Genomic DNA, 16,281 nt, shown 5'->3' on the forward strand with positions numbered 1-16,281 from the left:
AGGTCGGAGATCGTGCCCGGGGGAAGCTTGTTGTCTACGAGGGCTGGGGATGGGTAGCATGATTCCTTGGTTTGATGTTAGGGGATGTGGTTGATGGAATGGGGAGATGGTGAGGGTTGGAGAGGAGGGGTGGAAAAGGGGGAAAGATGGGGCGGAGGAGCGCGGGGGGAGCGAAGGTGGGGAGGGGGCTCACAGATCCGCCTGGACGGCCAAAGTTCCAGACTGGTGCTGCGGCTTTGGCGGCTTCGAAAGGGTTGTCGAGGAAGGTATGCCCGGGGAGGCGGGTGTTGGCTGAGACGACGGATAGGAGAGTTAGGAGTGCGAAGTAGGTCCGCGTGGGGAAAGCCACGCTCTTCATGGTGAGCGGCTTTTGTGATCTTTTTCTTTGTAGGATGAATCACGACAGAGGAAGATGGATGAATTTATGCGGCAACGAACGAAAGCCTCGTGGAACTGGTGAAAATGAGATTGAGGCCTTGAGAGCCACATGGAGTCCGTACTTATATATCCAGAAGTAGATGCTGCACAGAAGTCTGGATCTGGACGGAATTCAGCCTCATCTCCAATTTTGCGAGCTGTGCTCGCAACATCAAGGTCTGTCATAGGCCGGGCTAAAAGTGACATTCTTGGCATCGCAGGATGAGGCTGGGTAAGGAACCAGAATGATGAAGATTTGTGAAGAGATGGGAATAATGACGGGTAGTAGAGATCATGTGGGCGGTGTTCCATCGAAGGAAGACGAAAGTTTTGTTTCACGGATTGTTGTTGTTGTTGGTGTTGCAGGCGGTGCCTGAATTAGTCCAATCCATCGTGCAATACCTTACCATACGAGGACTAGTTTCGTAACAATACAGTTTCTAGCGTCACATCGGCCCATTTTAGGGCGAGCCTTGCCAAGCCCTCTAGACTCCTTTGGGGGAGTCTCAGCCTCGTTTGAAATTGATCTTGTTTCGTTTCTTGGATGAATTCGCCATTCTTCTTCTTCATCTATCCAAACAATTTCAGCTCATCACTAATAATAGTCAGAGCATATCGCGACTTACTAAACCTTACCAAAACCCACGTTGGCCCTTCCCTTGATTAGTTTGGCTAGCACCTTCATAGGGAAATCAAACCAGGGATATCCTAGCTCAAAGATGAATAAATCTCGCGAGCTATCTCTGCAGGCGTGCATGTCCCTCAATCGCGATGCGAATGCAACGGGTCGAGCTTGTTGATCTAAAGCCATGCATTTTCAACTGTTGTCGATCTGGATCTCGGCGCAGCCATTATGCGGCTGGGCGAGGTCGTGATGTCATGAGAGATGTTGGACAAGCGATGTCCGGGGAATGGAGGAGTGCATTCTTTGCCTTTACCACTATAGGATCCCGGGCGATGGATCTTGCCTCCAGATTGTCATTGAAGCAAAATTAACAGGCACACAAAGGGCAAGTGTAGTGAATTCACGGAACAAAGACAGCGCAATTGGAAGGGACGTCGCCACGATGCTGTTGAGGATCCCCGTGCGCGATGAAAGAGTTGAAGAATCCTAAATGGGAACTGGCAATCAGTAAGAGTCTTTGGTCACGCGGATAGTTGTCAACAAATCTGCAAGAGTTTGTCTTGGAAGCAAGGCCGAGAAGCGCGAAGAGTGACAGGCAAAATCCCGGGGGTTGATGTGAGCGATAGTGAGGCTACGCCTGATGATATCTTAGGACTTGAAGCGGCTTGGAATGCAACTGTAGGTGCTCTTGAAGCCGTGGGAGTGATTGATGATGTAGAGATTGTGGGGGCTGGGGAAGCATTGGGAGTCATATGCGTTGTCATAGACTTCGATATGGTGAGAGATGGAGGAGTTGCTGGAGTTGTTGGGAACGGGATTGCTGGTGGGATGGGGGCTCTCGAGGAGATGTGTGCTCGACGACGACGAGCGTAGGGATAGAATTGGCGGCGTCTTCCGCGTCGAGGAATTGCGGGTGGCATGGTCGGAGGCACGTCTTTTGGGACAAACCGATGCTCGCCCTTGGGTGACGTGGATGTGGTTGCTAGCGAGGCAATAGCAGTAGTGAAAGTCGACAGTGGTCTTGCAGACAAAAGTTTGTGGACGAAGGCGAAGTATGGCAAGATTCTCGGTGGGTGTGTTCGCTGCAAGATGCTTACTGGACATATGAAACGAGGAGAGAAAAGGAGGTCCACGGCTCTAGAATGGTGAGTGATACCAGATAAAGTCATATTGACATCAAAAGCTTTTCTGATTGTTCCGGGAATATTATTAGGTCCAGGGACCAGTCAGCAATTTGGATGGGAGGGCGGCTGAGACGACGAACAAAGAGGATTTTGCGACTAGGTTCCAAGGAAATTCCTATCAAGGCGCCGGCCTTCTTCTTTGTTGTGTCAACCGAGAAGACGATATAATCCAAAAAAGGGAATGTAAATGCGAGCCATAGTTGACGCCATTTCCGTCAATGGTGATGCTAATTTCTTACCGACAGTAGGCTCGTCCACTTCGCTTAACCCAACCATCATTCTGCGGTCAGTGTCGAGGGATGCTTGTATACTCTCGGAATTCCTTTCTCTGCCGTGGACGGGGCTAGACTCTTCTCTCGCCATCCCTAGCATCTTCTCTTTCCACATCTATGGGTCTATTTATTTCTCCTCATTTCCTTTGTATCAAACGTCTGAGTCTTGCAAGCCACCATGAAGTGCATCATCGCCAGCTCATCTCTGCCTGCCGCCATTTCGCGCTCGCTAATCTCATTTGCCGAATTTGAAAGAATCTGAGCGTGACCTTTCAATGTCGACATCCAGACAATGTCTCTTGCGACCCATGCAGTGTTCCCAAAGCTTCCCAAACCCCCAGCACGTCGGATCTGTATGCCCTGGATCTGTCGGAACCAGAAACTATCAATTTGCATCTTCCTGAACAACTCGACGAGCCTTCGAACGAAGAGGCGATGGATGGCAGAAGCTGACAAAGGTATGGCGGGTTCATCGGACAAGCAAGCTCTCGATAGATCAGCCGCAGCCTTTTCAATTGGCATGGATGGTCCTATTGCTGGTGGTGCAGATGACTTTAAACCTGCTGCGTCAGCTAGGATCGAGAAATTACGGCTTCCAATCGATGTAGTAGTGACTATCATGAGGTAGCAGAGCCCACAGTCTCCGGTCGCAACATCGATCACTCATTCAATTTCCCAAGCTTTATCGACGATAGCGACCTCTAAGGCAGAAATTGACGCTATATAGCTTTAGTGACCAAAGTTGCGGCGCCGTTGCAGCTTCAGTGTTATTGCGAATCAGACACCACTAACAACATGACTCTAATGCATCACTGCGCTACTATCTCCTTACACTCGTCGTATGAGGCAGAAGAGGAGCAAGTCGTGACCACTGCCACCGCGCCGATCGCCCCCGACAATATCACATCGCAGCCGGACGCTACTTCCACGGACGATTCGGCAACAGAGAGCCTTGCCAATGCCCTTGTGAATGTCGATACTACATCGGAGCCTAAGGGTGATAGTAGTAGTATGATCCAGCCGCAGCTCTTGCTCTAGGTCTTGTACCGACCACTACATTACCGACGTATGGTCCGCCTGGATCCGATTCGGAGTTTCGAATCCAAGGATAGGCCCTTCTCAAGGTCATGGGTAGTGTTTGGACTGTGAAAGAGGGCCGAAGAAGCCGACGGTGAAGCGACCGCACTTCACCTACGCATGGTCATGCACGTCTTTGCCCATTTCGTAGTTCGCCTCGCGATTCCGTTTCCTTGTTTTAGGATGGTGTAACTCTCTTCTTCTTCCCACTCCTTGCTTGATTCCACCACACGTCTCGGATGTGTATAATGATAGCTCCTATACTGCAGCCTGCTATTTCTTCGTGGCTTAATCTTCGTCTTGCCCAGCCACCTCCCAGCACAGCAAAGGATTTCCGACGGAACGGGAAATAACAAGTATTGGCCTTGTGTCACTCATCAATCCTCTTGTCCTTCATCATAGCACTGATTTGATCACAAGGCCAGCAGACCGTGAAGTGTACATTCCAGGATCACGAGGAGAAGGTCTCAGAATCCACGCAGCTACCGTGCCCTCAAGGGCTATCATTATGTTGAGCTCCATAGCCTGCAACGCCGCAAGATAGGCTATGCTGTCGCTTTGCCTCTTGCCGGTTCCGCGAAGGTCGCCGAAACAGCAGCCACTTCCATTTCTCTTGTAAGGCAATCAGGTTGAGACATCTTTTCGAGGCTTGGTGGATCCGTGGGATGAAGATGAACAGGAGGCATAGATCTGTTCCCGCAACTACATCATCGCACAGCATTGTCGCGTCGTCACGCCATCCCTGGCTTTGGACGGGCCTCAAAGTTTGCTAGAGAGAATGCTGAGCTCAGGCCACGTGATATCGCGACAGACGTTGCCCGGGCAATGCGCGTAATTTTTATGTGGTAGAAATTCGAATTCCCAATTTCTGAAATCCAAGTTCGCTGCGTGCCAAGCCTTGAGAGCAGGATCACGATTCCGCAGCCATGATGAAAAATTCGCAATCTGAAAGCGTACGTAGAAACTAGGATTCGCCTGATCCAAATCACAAGCTCATCCAGCTCATCCTCACCAGCTTCGCTATCCTCCATCTCGTCAGCATTTTTGCCCTCTTCACCCTCTTCACCCTTCCATCCCCTTCACCATCTCCACCCTTATCGTCCTCCACATCACCCCAAGCATCGCAGCCGCCGCAGTCACTGCCTCCCTCATCCTCATTGCCTCCATCGCTTCCTTCAACTCCCCCACCCTTCCCCATCCCCCTCATCCTCCCATCCCTCCCCTCGAAGAGCGTCTCAGCAGCATCGAGAACCGAGCATGCGAGGAAGGGCAGGGTGAAAAGTTATAGCGAAATGAAGATAGAGAGGCAAGGACAAGAAGACCGGCAAAGAGTGGCAGACGATGAAGTGCAGACGAGGCAGACACCGAGCTGAGGGGTTGAAAAGGGCCATAAGAATAACCATATGAGAAATCGTACGCTCCGCGGCGTTGGGGGAAGGGGAGAAACCAGCACGACCCCCAAACCAGAAAATCACACAAGCTTTCCGTGCGATGGGTTTACCTCCTTGCAAATGGTCTCGACGATAACAAATCCGAGGAATAAGGAGAGATGTCGAAGGGCCGGCTTAGCCCACGCAAGGCCATCGCCTCCCTTCCCTTCCCTCCCCTCCCCTTCCCTTTCCGTCTGCGATGGGTGACTCCCCCATATCTCCACCGCTGCCTATACCATGCAAGAACTTCAAGCCTTGCACCTCCAGCTCTCCTCCCTGCCTAACGACGCTATGGCGACTGACTATTGACTCCCTAATGCGGCGAAGTGGGTCCGCTCGCTCAGCAGCAACGGCAAGGCGCTTGCTCTATCACCTGACCACTTGGAGGCACGGGCGATGACTGCCGGGGTACAATTAGCTTCCCTTCGGCACGCTGTCCCGTGGTGTTGCTCAGGGTGGTAAGTGTATGGGTGTGTGGACGTGCGTGTGTGTGGTTACGCGCTTTCTTCTGGCCGTCTGCCTTGGTGATGGGTGGGAGATGGGACATTCATGCAGTGGTGGATGTTGTTGGGATTAGATGATGGTGTACCAGCAAAGGGAAGGTGGGGGGGCCTGTTTGATGATGGCTTTGGGAAGGGAGTGTGGCTTTGGAAAGGGAGTCCAGCTGAGAGGTGTGTACAGGCAAAGGGTCAGGAAAAGTGTGAGTAGTGAGGACCAAAGAGGGAGATTGAGGCTGATGGCTTACCTCAGGCGTGAATGTCGTCGCTGGTCGGAGATTGTTGTCAACGAGCAATTGATTAGTAAGGAATTCCTTTGTTTTGTAAGAGGCTATTGCGTCTTTAGGGAGTCGCGTTGAAGATAAACGCTTCTCATTCCCTCACGAATTTCAGAGAATTCACAATTGTTATTACCCCTGGGCTCATGACCTGCTATCGTATTACACTGTCCAAATCAATAATTCCCCTATCTTCATACCATATTCGACGCAAGCCCTTCTACCCAAGTTAAAAACCTACTATGAAAGGACATGCAACCGCCACCTACGCTTTCGCTTGGTCTTCCACCCCCGTAACTTGCTATGAAGAAATTTATTGCATCGCTTATTCTAAGGTACTATCCCGTTTCACTTTTTCCCAACCCTTCATGCCCCACGCCCCCCCTTACCCCCCTTTTTTATCTTTCCGCACTTCTCAAAATCTACCTCATCTCCATACATACGATCACAAAGATTCTCCATCTTCGCCATTATTTTCCTAGATATCATCATAGCCACAAACTCTCACAGCCTCTTGCGAAACCTAGCTTCAGCCGATCGAATCCCTTCCACCACGTGCCATCTTGATCTGAGCATGCGCGTTCTGATTCCAGACAATCTTGTTTCATTTTACTAAGGCAGTCGAGTTCGATGAGCTTAGCAAGTCGAGTTCTCTTGAAACCACCACGGGCTTCTAGCGGCGGGGGCGAGGGCGAGGGCGAGGGCGGGCGGACAAGGCTGGTTACAGGTGGTAAGCCAACGCATTCCTGGGAGCTCTTTGATGTTCTGGGCTGGTTTGATTGTCTGCTCTTCTCTGGGCGCTTGGAAGATCGGCCGTCGTCGTCGATATCGTGTTCGTATTCGGTGGCGGGCTTGGGAGAATGCGACGGCTGAGGCTGTTTTCTGAGTTGTTCGATTCTCTGGCCTTTGCACCTTCTGCCGCCTGCCTTTCGAGATTGTGGATCCCTGGTATAATCATCCAGTTCGTCTGTTTTAGTCTTAAGTCTAACAAATTAGACGCCAAAGGGGCGGGGGAAAGGGCGGCTTCAACTATGCAGCATGCGAAGACACGATAACGTTGCTGAGATGTGTGTTGAGAGACGGAGAGCGAGAGGGGATATCTGCCCTTTCCGTTGCGAGATACCAGCTTCCTGAATGCAAGAGACGTTTGCTCCTCGCCAATGCCGCCGGACGCGGCGAAAAATTGGGAAGAGACCTCCATTTTGCGTCGTAAGATCGTCGTCCTGGCAGTTCAGGGGACATGCATAATTTATCTTGTCTTGATTGTGCGTCGCAGTGTACAAAATGCAAACGTGCGAGAGGCAAGAAGGATGTAAAACCTACTTGCGCACAGGAACGAGAGGTGAAAATTACAAGTAACCAAGGCACTAGCAAGGAGAGGGAAAGGGGGTCTTTGGTCGTGCAAAATTGATTTTATTGATGCAATTGCCGGCAATGCTCCTCATCTCAATGCATACCGTCATCGTTCTCGTGGTCTGCTTGTCCATCATACCACTCTGCTATCAAACTTATGCTTGGTACTTCAGCGAATATGGCAATTAGGCTGCAGAATTGACGTACCTATTCTCGCCTCCGTCTCCAAGCAGCCTGATTGCCTCAAACTCCGTGATTTAATACGGTGTGAGAAGGCACTCCGCCCTCTCAAATTGCCGCAAGGAATGTAAGTTCTCTCAGATCTGAGTAACTCGGTGCCGAAGTGATGTCAATCCAAGGCCAGTGATTCTAGCGCTATCTCCACCTCTACCACTACTTAGTCCTCGCCTTCTTGGCCGACGGCGGTCCTGGTGGTGGCCCAGGAGGAACAATCCCACTCTCCAAACTTGCCTCAGCAAGCGTGTCAAAGTCTCTCTTACGCTTCCCAACACCCCAATCCAGAATATTGTCCAGGTCATGATGCAGTATAGCGACGTGCTCTGCATTGTTGAAGGTGTACGTACGAAGATGATGCATATGGTACGTGTTATCCAGCGGTGGATGCACAAGAATCCAGTTGACGAAAAGTTTCACCTGGTCAGGGTCGATCGCTATGGTAAAGACAAATGATTCGGCGTCTGGCGTGGGCGTAGTCACTGGTTGGGGCTCTTGATTAGGCTGAGCAGTGAAAGCTCGACGGCAGCGGCGCGAGTGCTCGCACATAGTGGCGCCAGTAGTCATAGCTTGATTCTCTGCCTTATGGATAGAGCTGTTAATGCACTTACATTCGCCGGCGAAAAAAGTATGGTAGGCGTCCCCGCCCGCCCAATTGACAGTGTACGAAATCAATCACCTTCTTGAGTTTGAGGTTTGAATCGTACGCATTACTGTCAATTGAGTACGAAACATCAGGCTTTGGGCTCTTAATACGAGGGAACGCTGCTAGGATTGCCTTCCAGTATGCTACATCATCATCTGGGATCTTGAGAGTTGGCACGTCATTGCCGACAAATTCGTTATCCCACTTTGTTCGTAAAAAGCTTTTGGACCAAGATTGGTCGATATAAGTGCGCTCGCCTTCTACGTCATTTGATACCGAGCGCTTAATGCCCAGAAGGTTGTGAAAGACTTCGCAAAGAAATGTGGCTTCGTTCTGATCCTTGTTGTAGTGGATGATTTCCATTATTTCAGCGACTTTGGATCCCGACCAATCTGAACCTCGTTTGCCGTCTAGAGTTTCCATGGCTTTCGCTATAATGGCTGCACCTTGTTCTCGAGCAAGGGTTTTGTCGATGTAAATCTGATTGTGATCGAGAAGGTGACGCATGGCCATGACTGTCAGGTGATCTGGCATGTTGAAAGGCTCAGATCTGTGCGAGTTCGCGCCTGATAACTGCGAATTAGTGTCGGGGTCTGTGTCAGAGTTCGGTGTGGATGATGCTGTTGACAAAGAGCGCTTGCGACTGAGGGTGCTGAGATTCTGGGAGGTGAGTGGTGCGACTGGTCCGGAAGAGGGGACTTGCTCCTGCTCTGTGGCGCCTTCAAAGGTAAATAGCTGGTTCAGCTGACGGGTGGTCTGCATGATGTTAGGTATCGATGCCTAGAGCAGGGAGAATATCAACATTAGGGCCCTTACCTGGGTCGGCGAGTGAAGGGGGAGGCAGGTGTCGCGCGTTCGCTTGTATCAATTGCAGCGGAATCAGGCTGCGAAGTTGAATGCTGCTGAATCGTGGGTGAGGAAACGGGATCTTCTCGTGCGGGGGACTAAATCCGGTCAGTGAGAGAATGGGAAGCGGAAGGGGTGGGAGATATCACAGGCGCTGGTGAGGATTGAATTTCCGAATTGCTCTTCCCAAGTGATTGATGATCAGAAGCAGAATCGGCGTCCCCAGAGTCCATCACATCTAAGGTAGAAGTTGAATGATGCGAGTGAGGTCACTGCCTTGTACGACACTTCACATACAAACAGATGTCGCGCTAGAGAGCGGGCGCTAGCCAGAAGCGGGCAACGCTTCCCTCCCGTCGTCGTCGGCTTCACCCTCAGCGTGCATAGGTTGAACTAGACATCGCTGACCACAAGTGTACTGTTTATGACCAACCTTGAATGATGGACGGACTACAACGTCCGAGCGAAGTTCATACAATGGCGTGATTGAGACGCTGTGTAGCAAGTCCCAGTGGCGCGATATCAAGATCTAAGAGACACTCGTCTCGCCGATGACCATGTGCGGTCTATGCGTAGAGCTCGAATCGGCCTGAACGCGAACTTCGCCGTGGGTCACAAAACAAAAACGCAATACGAGGATGTTTTACGAGCTATCAGACAGCGTTCTACGACAAACTAAAAGGGATGCGACTCTCCTTTAACTTACAGGCTGACGAGTTCCAAACCTAGATCAAGCAGTAGAGAGACGCGCGCCGTGGTCAAATTGACACCTCGATGCACTAACATAAGAAGACAGGAGAGTACTAGGGTCGTACGAAGTTGACTTTTGACGTCGTCTACGTCGTGACGTACTACCGCATGTGGTACTTCGAGGACGGCTACTCGAGGCGCAAGATCGAGTTCCATGTCAAGGAGGACAATGTCCCGTATCGCTGTCCGCTTCTTCTCCTCTGACGTGCACTACAGCTTCAACCCCAACCCTCTTTTGCTTCTAGTCCGACTTCGATTCGACCTGTCGTTTGAGTGTGACGACGTACAGCGTGGATAACGAACGAGCAAGGAAGAGTGATAAGCGCTGCAATATACAGGCATGGACCGCAAAATGGCCAGCATATCCTTCAGAAAGTTGTCAACTACCGTGTCTCGCTATTTCAAAATTATGATGATAGCTTCAATGTGATTTTGCTTCCGTTCTCAGTCGCCGCATTTTCCGCCAACCTGATCGCCTTTCTCCTCCTCAACCATCTTAGTATCCAAAAGTCAGCCAAACTTATTAGGGTACTAAAACTTCTCTTACAATTGTGCAGAAGAACGCCAACAGATCCTCTTTTCCGTCCCCTCCAAACACTACAACCCATCAATCTCAGGCTCGCTCTTGTCTTGCCCCTGCACCTTTTGCTATCAAAGGCGCAATCCCGCACGAGCAGGTAGCATAGCTTCCTTCTGATTTCAGAATCAAATATACCCAGAAGGTTCATCTTATGCTGCCGTGGCCACTTTCTTCCTCGCCCTCGTTGTCCTTCGTCGTGTTTTCATTGCCTCTCGTATGCACACGTCTGCGATATCCTTTCCGTTTATCATAAACGTCATAAACCCAAGGTAAATCCTCACACTCTTGCTCAAATTTGTAAGTCATGCATGGGTCATGGTTCAGCATCAGCTATATCTACACGTTATATCCAAAACTTTGGAGCCTCAATCCTGGATGACTTCATCGCCTCCATCTTGAAGGGATTCCTTCAACGGAGTACAAGCCACGAAGTCCAACACCTGCCCTATCGTGACAGCCGATCCTTCCTATTTGGCTCGAGACCCTTGAATAATGCGACCACCACCCTTCACACACACAGCAAGAACTTCCGACTGCTGTGACCGATTCGGCGTCTCCCTTCACTCTCCTCGTCAACCTAAGGAGGCTCTCCTCCGTCGCAAGCGGCGATCCGAAAGGGTAGTCTCTCCGCGTATTAAGAATGATATGAGTGAACTCATTCAGTCTTGAATACAATAAGGAAGGGGAGGGCGAGATAAAAGTCGTAAAGCGGCTGTCGAGGCGTGCATTTTCTACAAGCGTAGAGCCAAGATCTTTCAGCTGTCGCGGGAGGAAGCACATCGTTCCTGGAAAGAGATAAAACGTGGGCTCGAAGGGGGTGACAGTGGTTATGATGAAGAAGATGGCGATGGAGTTGGCGGCGGAGATCGTGGTGGAGAAAGCCGTATTCGATAAGGTGATGTATGGACTGGAAGGTGCCTTAATAGTGAATGAGGAGGATATGTTAGTGGCTGGAAAGCATGATGTGCCGACAATGGAAGAAAAGTCCGCCGTGATGGTGGATAAGGAGGCCGTGGCAATGGTTATTGGAGAAGAAGCGACGGAGGAGAAAGCGGTGGGGGAGAAGGTGATTGGGGTGTTGAGAATCAGTTGGTTGTGATAATCATATACCAGGAAGCCGCGGTATTGCCAAGAGAAGAACGATGTGGTATGGATAGCGGGAAGAGGCAATTTGTAAGAAGGTAGATAAACAGACGATAGAAAGGTTGGGAGTTATGCATCCAGGAAAGAAGACTAGAGCGCAGCTATATTGCTCTAAATGTCAAATGAAATTGAGCGTTTAAGTTAAACGCTTATTTTGCCACTCCTTGAACCTGATTTGGCTTAAGCAAGCATATTAAATTAGACTTATAAAAGCCTCATGGGAAGCCAATAGATTCTCACGATATTTCGCATAGCGGTGATAACTAGCTGGCGTCCTCTTACAACACCACGCCTCAACCACCGAACCAAGAGCGTACGTGAAGTGGAAGGCTAGTGAATTAGTAGGAATTTCCAAACTCTTGCGAAAAACCACAAAAGGGAAAGCTTTGCCACAGCATTGCGACGGACGATCTTGGCTGTCTTGGGCCCAACTGCTCGACAAAGCGCCGCGCAGAGCCTTTTCCATGCGACGTTCAAAAAAGGCATGGATGAGCCTGCTGAGCAGCGTTGTTTGCGCCACTTCATCTTTGAGTGTGATGGGGATGCGGCGCACGAGTAGTTTTGCCAAATAGTAGATCTGTCTAAAGCCAGAAGATCATCGCGTTCGCTGAAGGCGATGGCTTGATATGCGGTACTGTTCGCGTTTAATAGAGATACGAAAGTCGTAAGCCTTGAAATATGTGTAGGTGGTGAATAGGGGAATGAGCATTGGTATCCGTCGTGATTGGGTTCACCGAGGGTGGGAGTGGGTGGGAGTGGCCGATTGTTCGGAGTTTGTGAAGAAAGGTGTGCATAGATGAGAACGAAGGAGACATTTTGGCTTGATCGGATGTTGTTGGCCATCGCATGGACGAGGTTGTGTGCTATCCAATTTCCGCGCCTCATACTTCGCGATCGAAAGTATTTCCCCTATTTTAGGCTTAGGTTTGAAGAGTCTTTGACAGCGACTGCATTCCTCAGGCTTCAAGCATGTGATTTACCTACAATCGGACACACGATCTTGACCTCATGCTCAACTTGAAACACTCATTTCTTCGGGATATTCTCATGTTCTATCACATGTACGCCGGAGGATGTACTTGAATTCAACTGTGTTTGATGGGCTTTCGTATGTGCACGGCCTGCACTTGATGCGATCAAGCTTGACAGCCGAAAGCTAGTAGAATGCGTAAGAAGACGTGATACTGAGCTTGATAAGAGGCTGGGATCGAATCAGGAGAGCGATATCTTACCTTCAGTGTCTTAGATGACATTCTCGAGTTTCTTCTCACGCGTACCAAGACGGTACAAATTTTTCTATGACTATGATCGGTCGATAGCGACATCCTCCACAAATGCAACGATTTAGGTGAGGGTACTCTAATTGCACTCTAGGCCTGTACTCGTACCTGAATTCTGTGCTGCAGATTTCTTAGCAACCTCTGCGGCCACGGTTTTGATATATTCATAATCTAGCAAGGTCCCCAAGATTGGAGTTGAGGTAAGGACGACATCCCGACCGTTTTTTGGCAATTACCCATCGATCGCTGCACTTAAGGGAAAAGAAATGCTCAAGTGCGACGCGTGCGCTCGCAATGGCGGATTCAACAGCGTTTTTAGGGGCGACAACGAGCAACTTCCTCAGAGTTTGAAATATGGCCATGTAAATGAACACCTTTGAACTTATTGAACATCCCGTTGTCTCTGCCACATGGATGTCAGGTCGGCTTGTACGTTGCCTAGGAGGGCAAAGAGGCGTATGGCTCCTAAAATAATACCGCTTGTCGGTACGAAGAGCATTCTTGCTCTCACTATCGTCGTTACAAGCCCGACAGTGGGGCCATTTTAAACAAATGAAGGACTTTTGATGGCGAAAAGCGCTTTCACCATCCGACCTCAAGCAAAAATCCACGACCAACTTGCTGCAGTAGAACGCCTACTCAACTTGCGGCGTCATAAGAACACAATATCCCTTCGGGCTACGGCCAGTACCAACACCTGACCTCATATTGACGAGAGGAAGAGCTAAAGGAAGGAACAGAAAGGTTTCTTGAACATATCGCATCTACTCCTAGCCAGAGTCTCATTCCATGCCAAACAGAAGGTACGAAACGATATTACATGCAAGCCGTTCTCCCAGCTTCTCTCTGCTATAATTACACTACACAGCGACTAGATCATGTTAGATAGAGGATTCTGTACCTGACAATTCCCATCATCTCTCATACTTACCGATGAGATAACACAAGATCATTATGGCGACTATTCGCACCTCCGTGGGCGCGCTGTAGATAGTGAAACATCTTGATATCAACTGAAATCCGCCTACTGTTGCGTATCCAAGGATCCTAAAACAATTCAGCAGCAATCCGATTAGTACTTACACTACATGGCGCGTCTAAGGATGAAGCGTTTTAACCACAATTGAAATCTAGTAAACTCCAAGACCTACGGCGAGGGATAGGTCGTTGTCGGGTACAAGTAGATGATCACTACCTTGCTATTCTGTTCAGCAAGCTTGGGATTTGTCATTCTCTTAGAAGCTTACAAGATATGCCTCATAGTAAAAGAGAGAGGAGCGCTTCGTTTGCGTTGGACGGCTCTGAATGGATTTCCTGCTACCAATGATCACCTGGTCGTCACTTGGCCGGAGGTACCTTGCGTAAGTGTGCTGCGCATTGGGCGGGGAGACTTGTCAAAATATTCCAATTTCAGCGGCTATCCCAAGTAAGGAGTACCGTTCAATTTGTTAACAACTTGAACGAGGCATTAAAAGCCGAGGAGCAGGTTGAGCCCACTGCCTATGTCCAATGTCGCTGGATCATACTTAATTGGTAGCAAAAGGTGATGTCCTCGTACTAGTGCGGTAAGTGCACACGTTTAAGATAAACGCAATAAAATCATAAAGACGTTTAGTCAAATCTCGAATACTCCCCAAAGAGACAGACTCCTACTTCCTAGTCCGCCCATCCCTTGCCGTTGCTTCCTCGAGGCTGTCAATGTTTCAAAGCATCTTGCGGTCGTGATTCGAACCACACCCATTATTTGAAGTGCGAGCAGCAACGCTCGTGGCCTTAGTCCGATAATGCTCGTTGTAATTTTTAATGCATGGACGAGCAGCACGTCCAGCATCCCCTCGTCTTGCCATATCGCACTTGAAAAAGGTAGATCCTCACACACAATTCTTGAAGGCCCGAGCGTCTTGCTAGTATAAGAGGTAGCGTCTCGAAAGCATTGAAGGCCTCCAAAAGCGGCTTGTGATCTGTGAAATTGATCTTGAGAGCTGAATGTAGAGGATATTGGAAGAGGGATGAGGAAGGGTCTTCCAGGCAGCAGCAGGCCAGCGAAAGAGTTGGTGGGCTGCCATAGAAGGCTTGCTGGCAGATGAAGAAGGTAAAGGCCGAAAGGAGGTAAACGATGAGGCAGGCTTCTAAGTCGTAGCCTTAGTGGTCTTTCCCAACCTTGCCGTCATCCCCCAGCAGACCTTCACGTAAATCGCGTCTCGATGCCAGAGAAAGCCAGGCGTCTATGACAGCCAACAATGGCTCTGCAGCACTCAACACTCGGAATTTGGCGAATTGCAATGCCTCCTGCTCGATGTCCAATTCTTCCGGATTCTTCGCCATGTAGCCACTTCTCTGCTCGTCGCTCTTTCGATCACGCTTTTTATGCTTTCTATCCTCGCTCATAGTCTCTTTGACTGTCGTTAATCTAAGGTTGATAAAGTTCTCGATGCTCACCAACTTGGATTGTATGCGCGTTGAGATACCAGCGTTAGCGTCGGCTTGGGCCAGAATCGATTCGCATTGATGTACGAAAGCGACGTTGGCAGGCTTTTGCGCAAGATCGTGGGAAATCGAGTGGGCTGGCACTACAACATTGGCGAGGAAGGAATCCGTGCTGCTTATCTTGGCAGTCCCAATTTCTACGAGTCCAGCAAGCTGATGAAAGTGAATCCGTAGCGCATCGGCATCGACCTCCCCATTCAAAAGAGAAGGCACATCTGTTGGAAGCACTTGGATCTCGCTCAAATCGCCACCTTTCTGCAATGTCTCCGCCGACGCGCCGACCACTTCAGCCTCCACTATCGGTGCTGGGCTCTTCTTTGAATCAAGCACTATCGCAAGCGGCACGATCATTGCCATGACCACCACGCAAATCGCGGCAAGGGAAGGAAGCCATCCCGAAAGACTCCTCGCTTTTATGACATTGGGCGGGTTGGGAGGCTGAACAATGGGCATATGGTTGTCCGGTAGTTTAGTGCTTGGGTTCGGGAGGGCTGGAGGTTGACCCGACAGCCCTGAAGCAGCGGTGTTAGCGTCTTCACCGCCTCCGTCCGCGTCGTTGAAGAGCAAAATTTTCTTGGTTGGGCCTTGCTCAGTGTTTGCAAGTGCGGATATGGCTCGCCTTTGCTGCAGCCTGCCTTGTGTTGCATCTCAAGTATACCGACACAAAGAAATGGAGATTCTTCACATGGCCGACTTACTATCGAAGTTCCAGTTCTTGTCATCCCCATGGGGACCGTCAAACACCGGTGTCTGGCGCCATTCTGTCTCCAGCTGTTGATTATGACGTTTACGTCCTGTCAGGCTGGTAAGCGATCACTCTGCTCACTTGAATCGTCTTCCAATCTTGAACGAGAGGAGCCAAAAGTATAGGCTCAGCCTCCTATCGTGCTTCTGACAATTGGCCTCTGCTTGCTCCTACGTCGATCATCACCATCACCACCAACTTTACCACCATGGCATCCCCCTCATTCTTTCCCATCTGGTCCGTGAGGCCAACAATCTTCGGCGAGCAAGCTCCTCCGGTCAGCGTTGCCAGCACCCCCGTGAGCAGATCCAAGGACTACGTAAGAGCATGCAGAGACAACGCTTGGATCAAACACCAGGCCGTCGTCAAGTACCAGAGTCGAGTGCAAAGGCAATTGAAACAAACTGCCAGCTTTCGACTTACCCGTCATACAAGCA

The 16,281-nt window shown here is 50.0% G+C and overlaps 5 protein-coding genes across 5 annotated transcripts; 3 read left to right on the forward strand and 2 right to left on the reverse strand.

The window, feature by feature from the left end:
• Window positions 1–1,509: 1,509 nt before the first annotated feature.
• Window positions 1,510–1,915, forward strand: KY384_004665 (uncharacterized protein; the record flags this gene model as incomplete). Its single annotated transcript, XM_044813170.1, has 2 exons — window positions 1,510–1,549; window positions 1,614–1,915. 2 exons carry the CDS (start codon window positions 1,510–1,512, stop codon window positions 1,913–1,915), a joined length of 342 nt encoding a protein of 113 aa, XP_044669910.1.
• A 1,378-nt stretch (window positions 1,916–3,293) lies between these two features.
• Window positions 3,294–3,610, forward strand: KY384_004666 (uncharacterized protein; the record flags this gene model as incomplete). The annotated part of the gene is given in 2 exon segments (XM_044813171.1): window positions 3,294–3,507; window positions 3,519–3,610. The coding sequence occupies 2 exon segments, from the start codon at window positions 3,294–3,296 to the stop codon at window positions 3,608–3,610; spliced, it is 306 nt and encodes a 101-aa protein (XP_044669911.1).
• A 3,916-nt stretch (window positions 3,611–7,526) lies between these two features.
• Window positions 7,527–8,775, reverse strand: KY384_004667 (uncharacterized protein; the record flags this gene model as incomplete). The annotated part of the gene is given in 2 exon segments (XM_044813172.1): window positions 7,527–7,962; window positions 7,979–8,775. 2 exon segments carry the CDS (start codon window positions 8,773–8,775, stop codon window positions 7,527–7,529), a joined length of 1,233 nt encoding a protein of 410 aa, XP_044669912.1.
• A 2,255-nt stretch (window positions 8,776–11,030) lies between these two features.
• KY384_004668 (uncharacterized protein) lies at window positions 11,031–11,458 on the forward strand (the record flags this gene model as incomplete). Its single annotated transcript, XM_044813173.1, has 2 exons — window positions 11,031–11,255; window positions 11,414–11,458. The coding sequence occupies 2 exons, from the start codon at window positions 11,031–11,033 to the stop codon at window positions 11,456–11,458; spliced, it is 270 nt and encodes an 89-aa protein (XP_044669913.1).
• Window positions 11,459–14,754: 3,296 nt separating this feature from the next.
• KY384_004669 (uncharacterized protein) lies at window positions 14,755–16,078 on the reverse strand (the record flags this gene model as incomplete). The annotated part of the gene is made up of 3 exons (XM_044813174.1): window positions 14,755–15,734; window positions 15,798–15,870; window positions 16,049–16,078. The coding sequence occupies 3 exons, from the start codon at window positions 16,076–16,078 to the stop codon at window positions 14,755–14,757; spliced, it is 1,083 nt and encodes a 360-aa protein (XP_044669914.1).
• Between the last annotated feature and the right edge of the window lie 203 nt (window positions 16,079–16,281).

The sequence above is a fragment of the Bacidia gigantensis genome (genome assembly GCF_019456465.1).
Source record: "Bacidia gigantensis strain McMullin 20006 chromosome Unknown contig_233, whole genome shotgun sequence".
In the NCBI taxonomy this organism is placed as follows: Eukaryota; Fungi; Ascomycota; class Lecanoromycetes; order Lecanorales; family Ramalinaceae; genus Bacidia; species Bacidia gigantensis.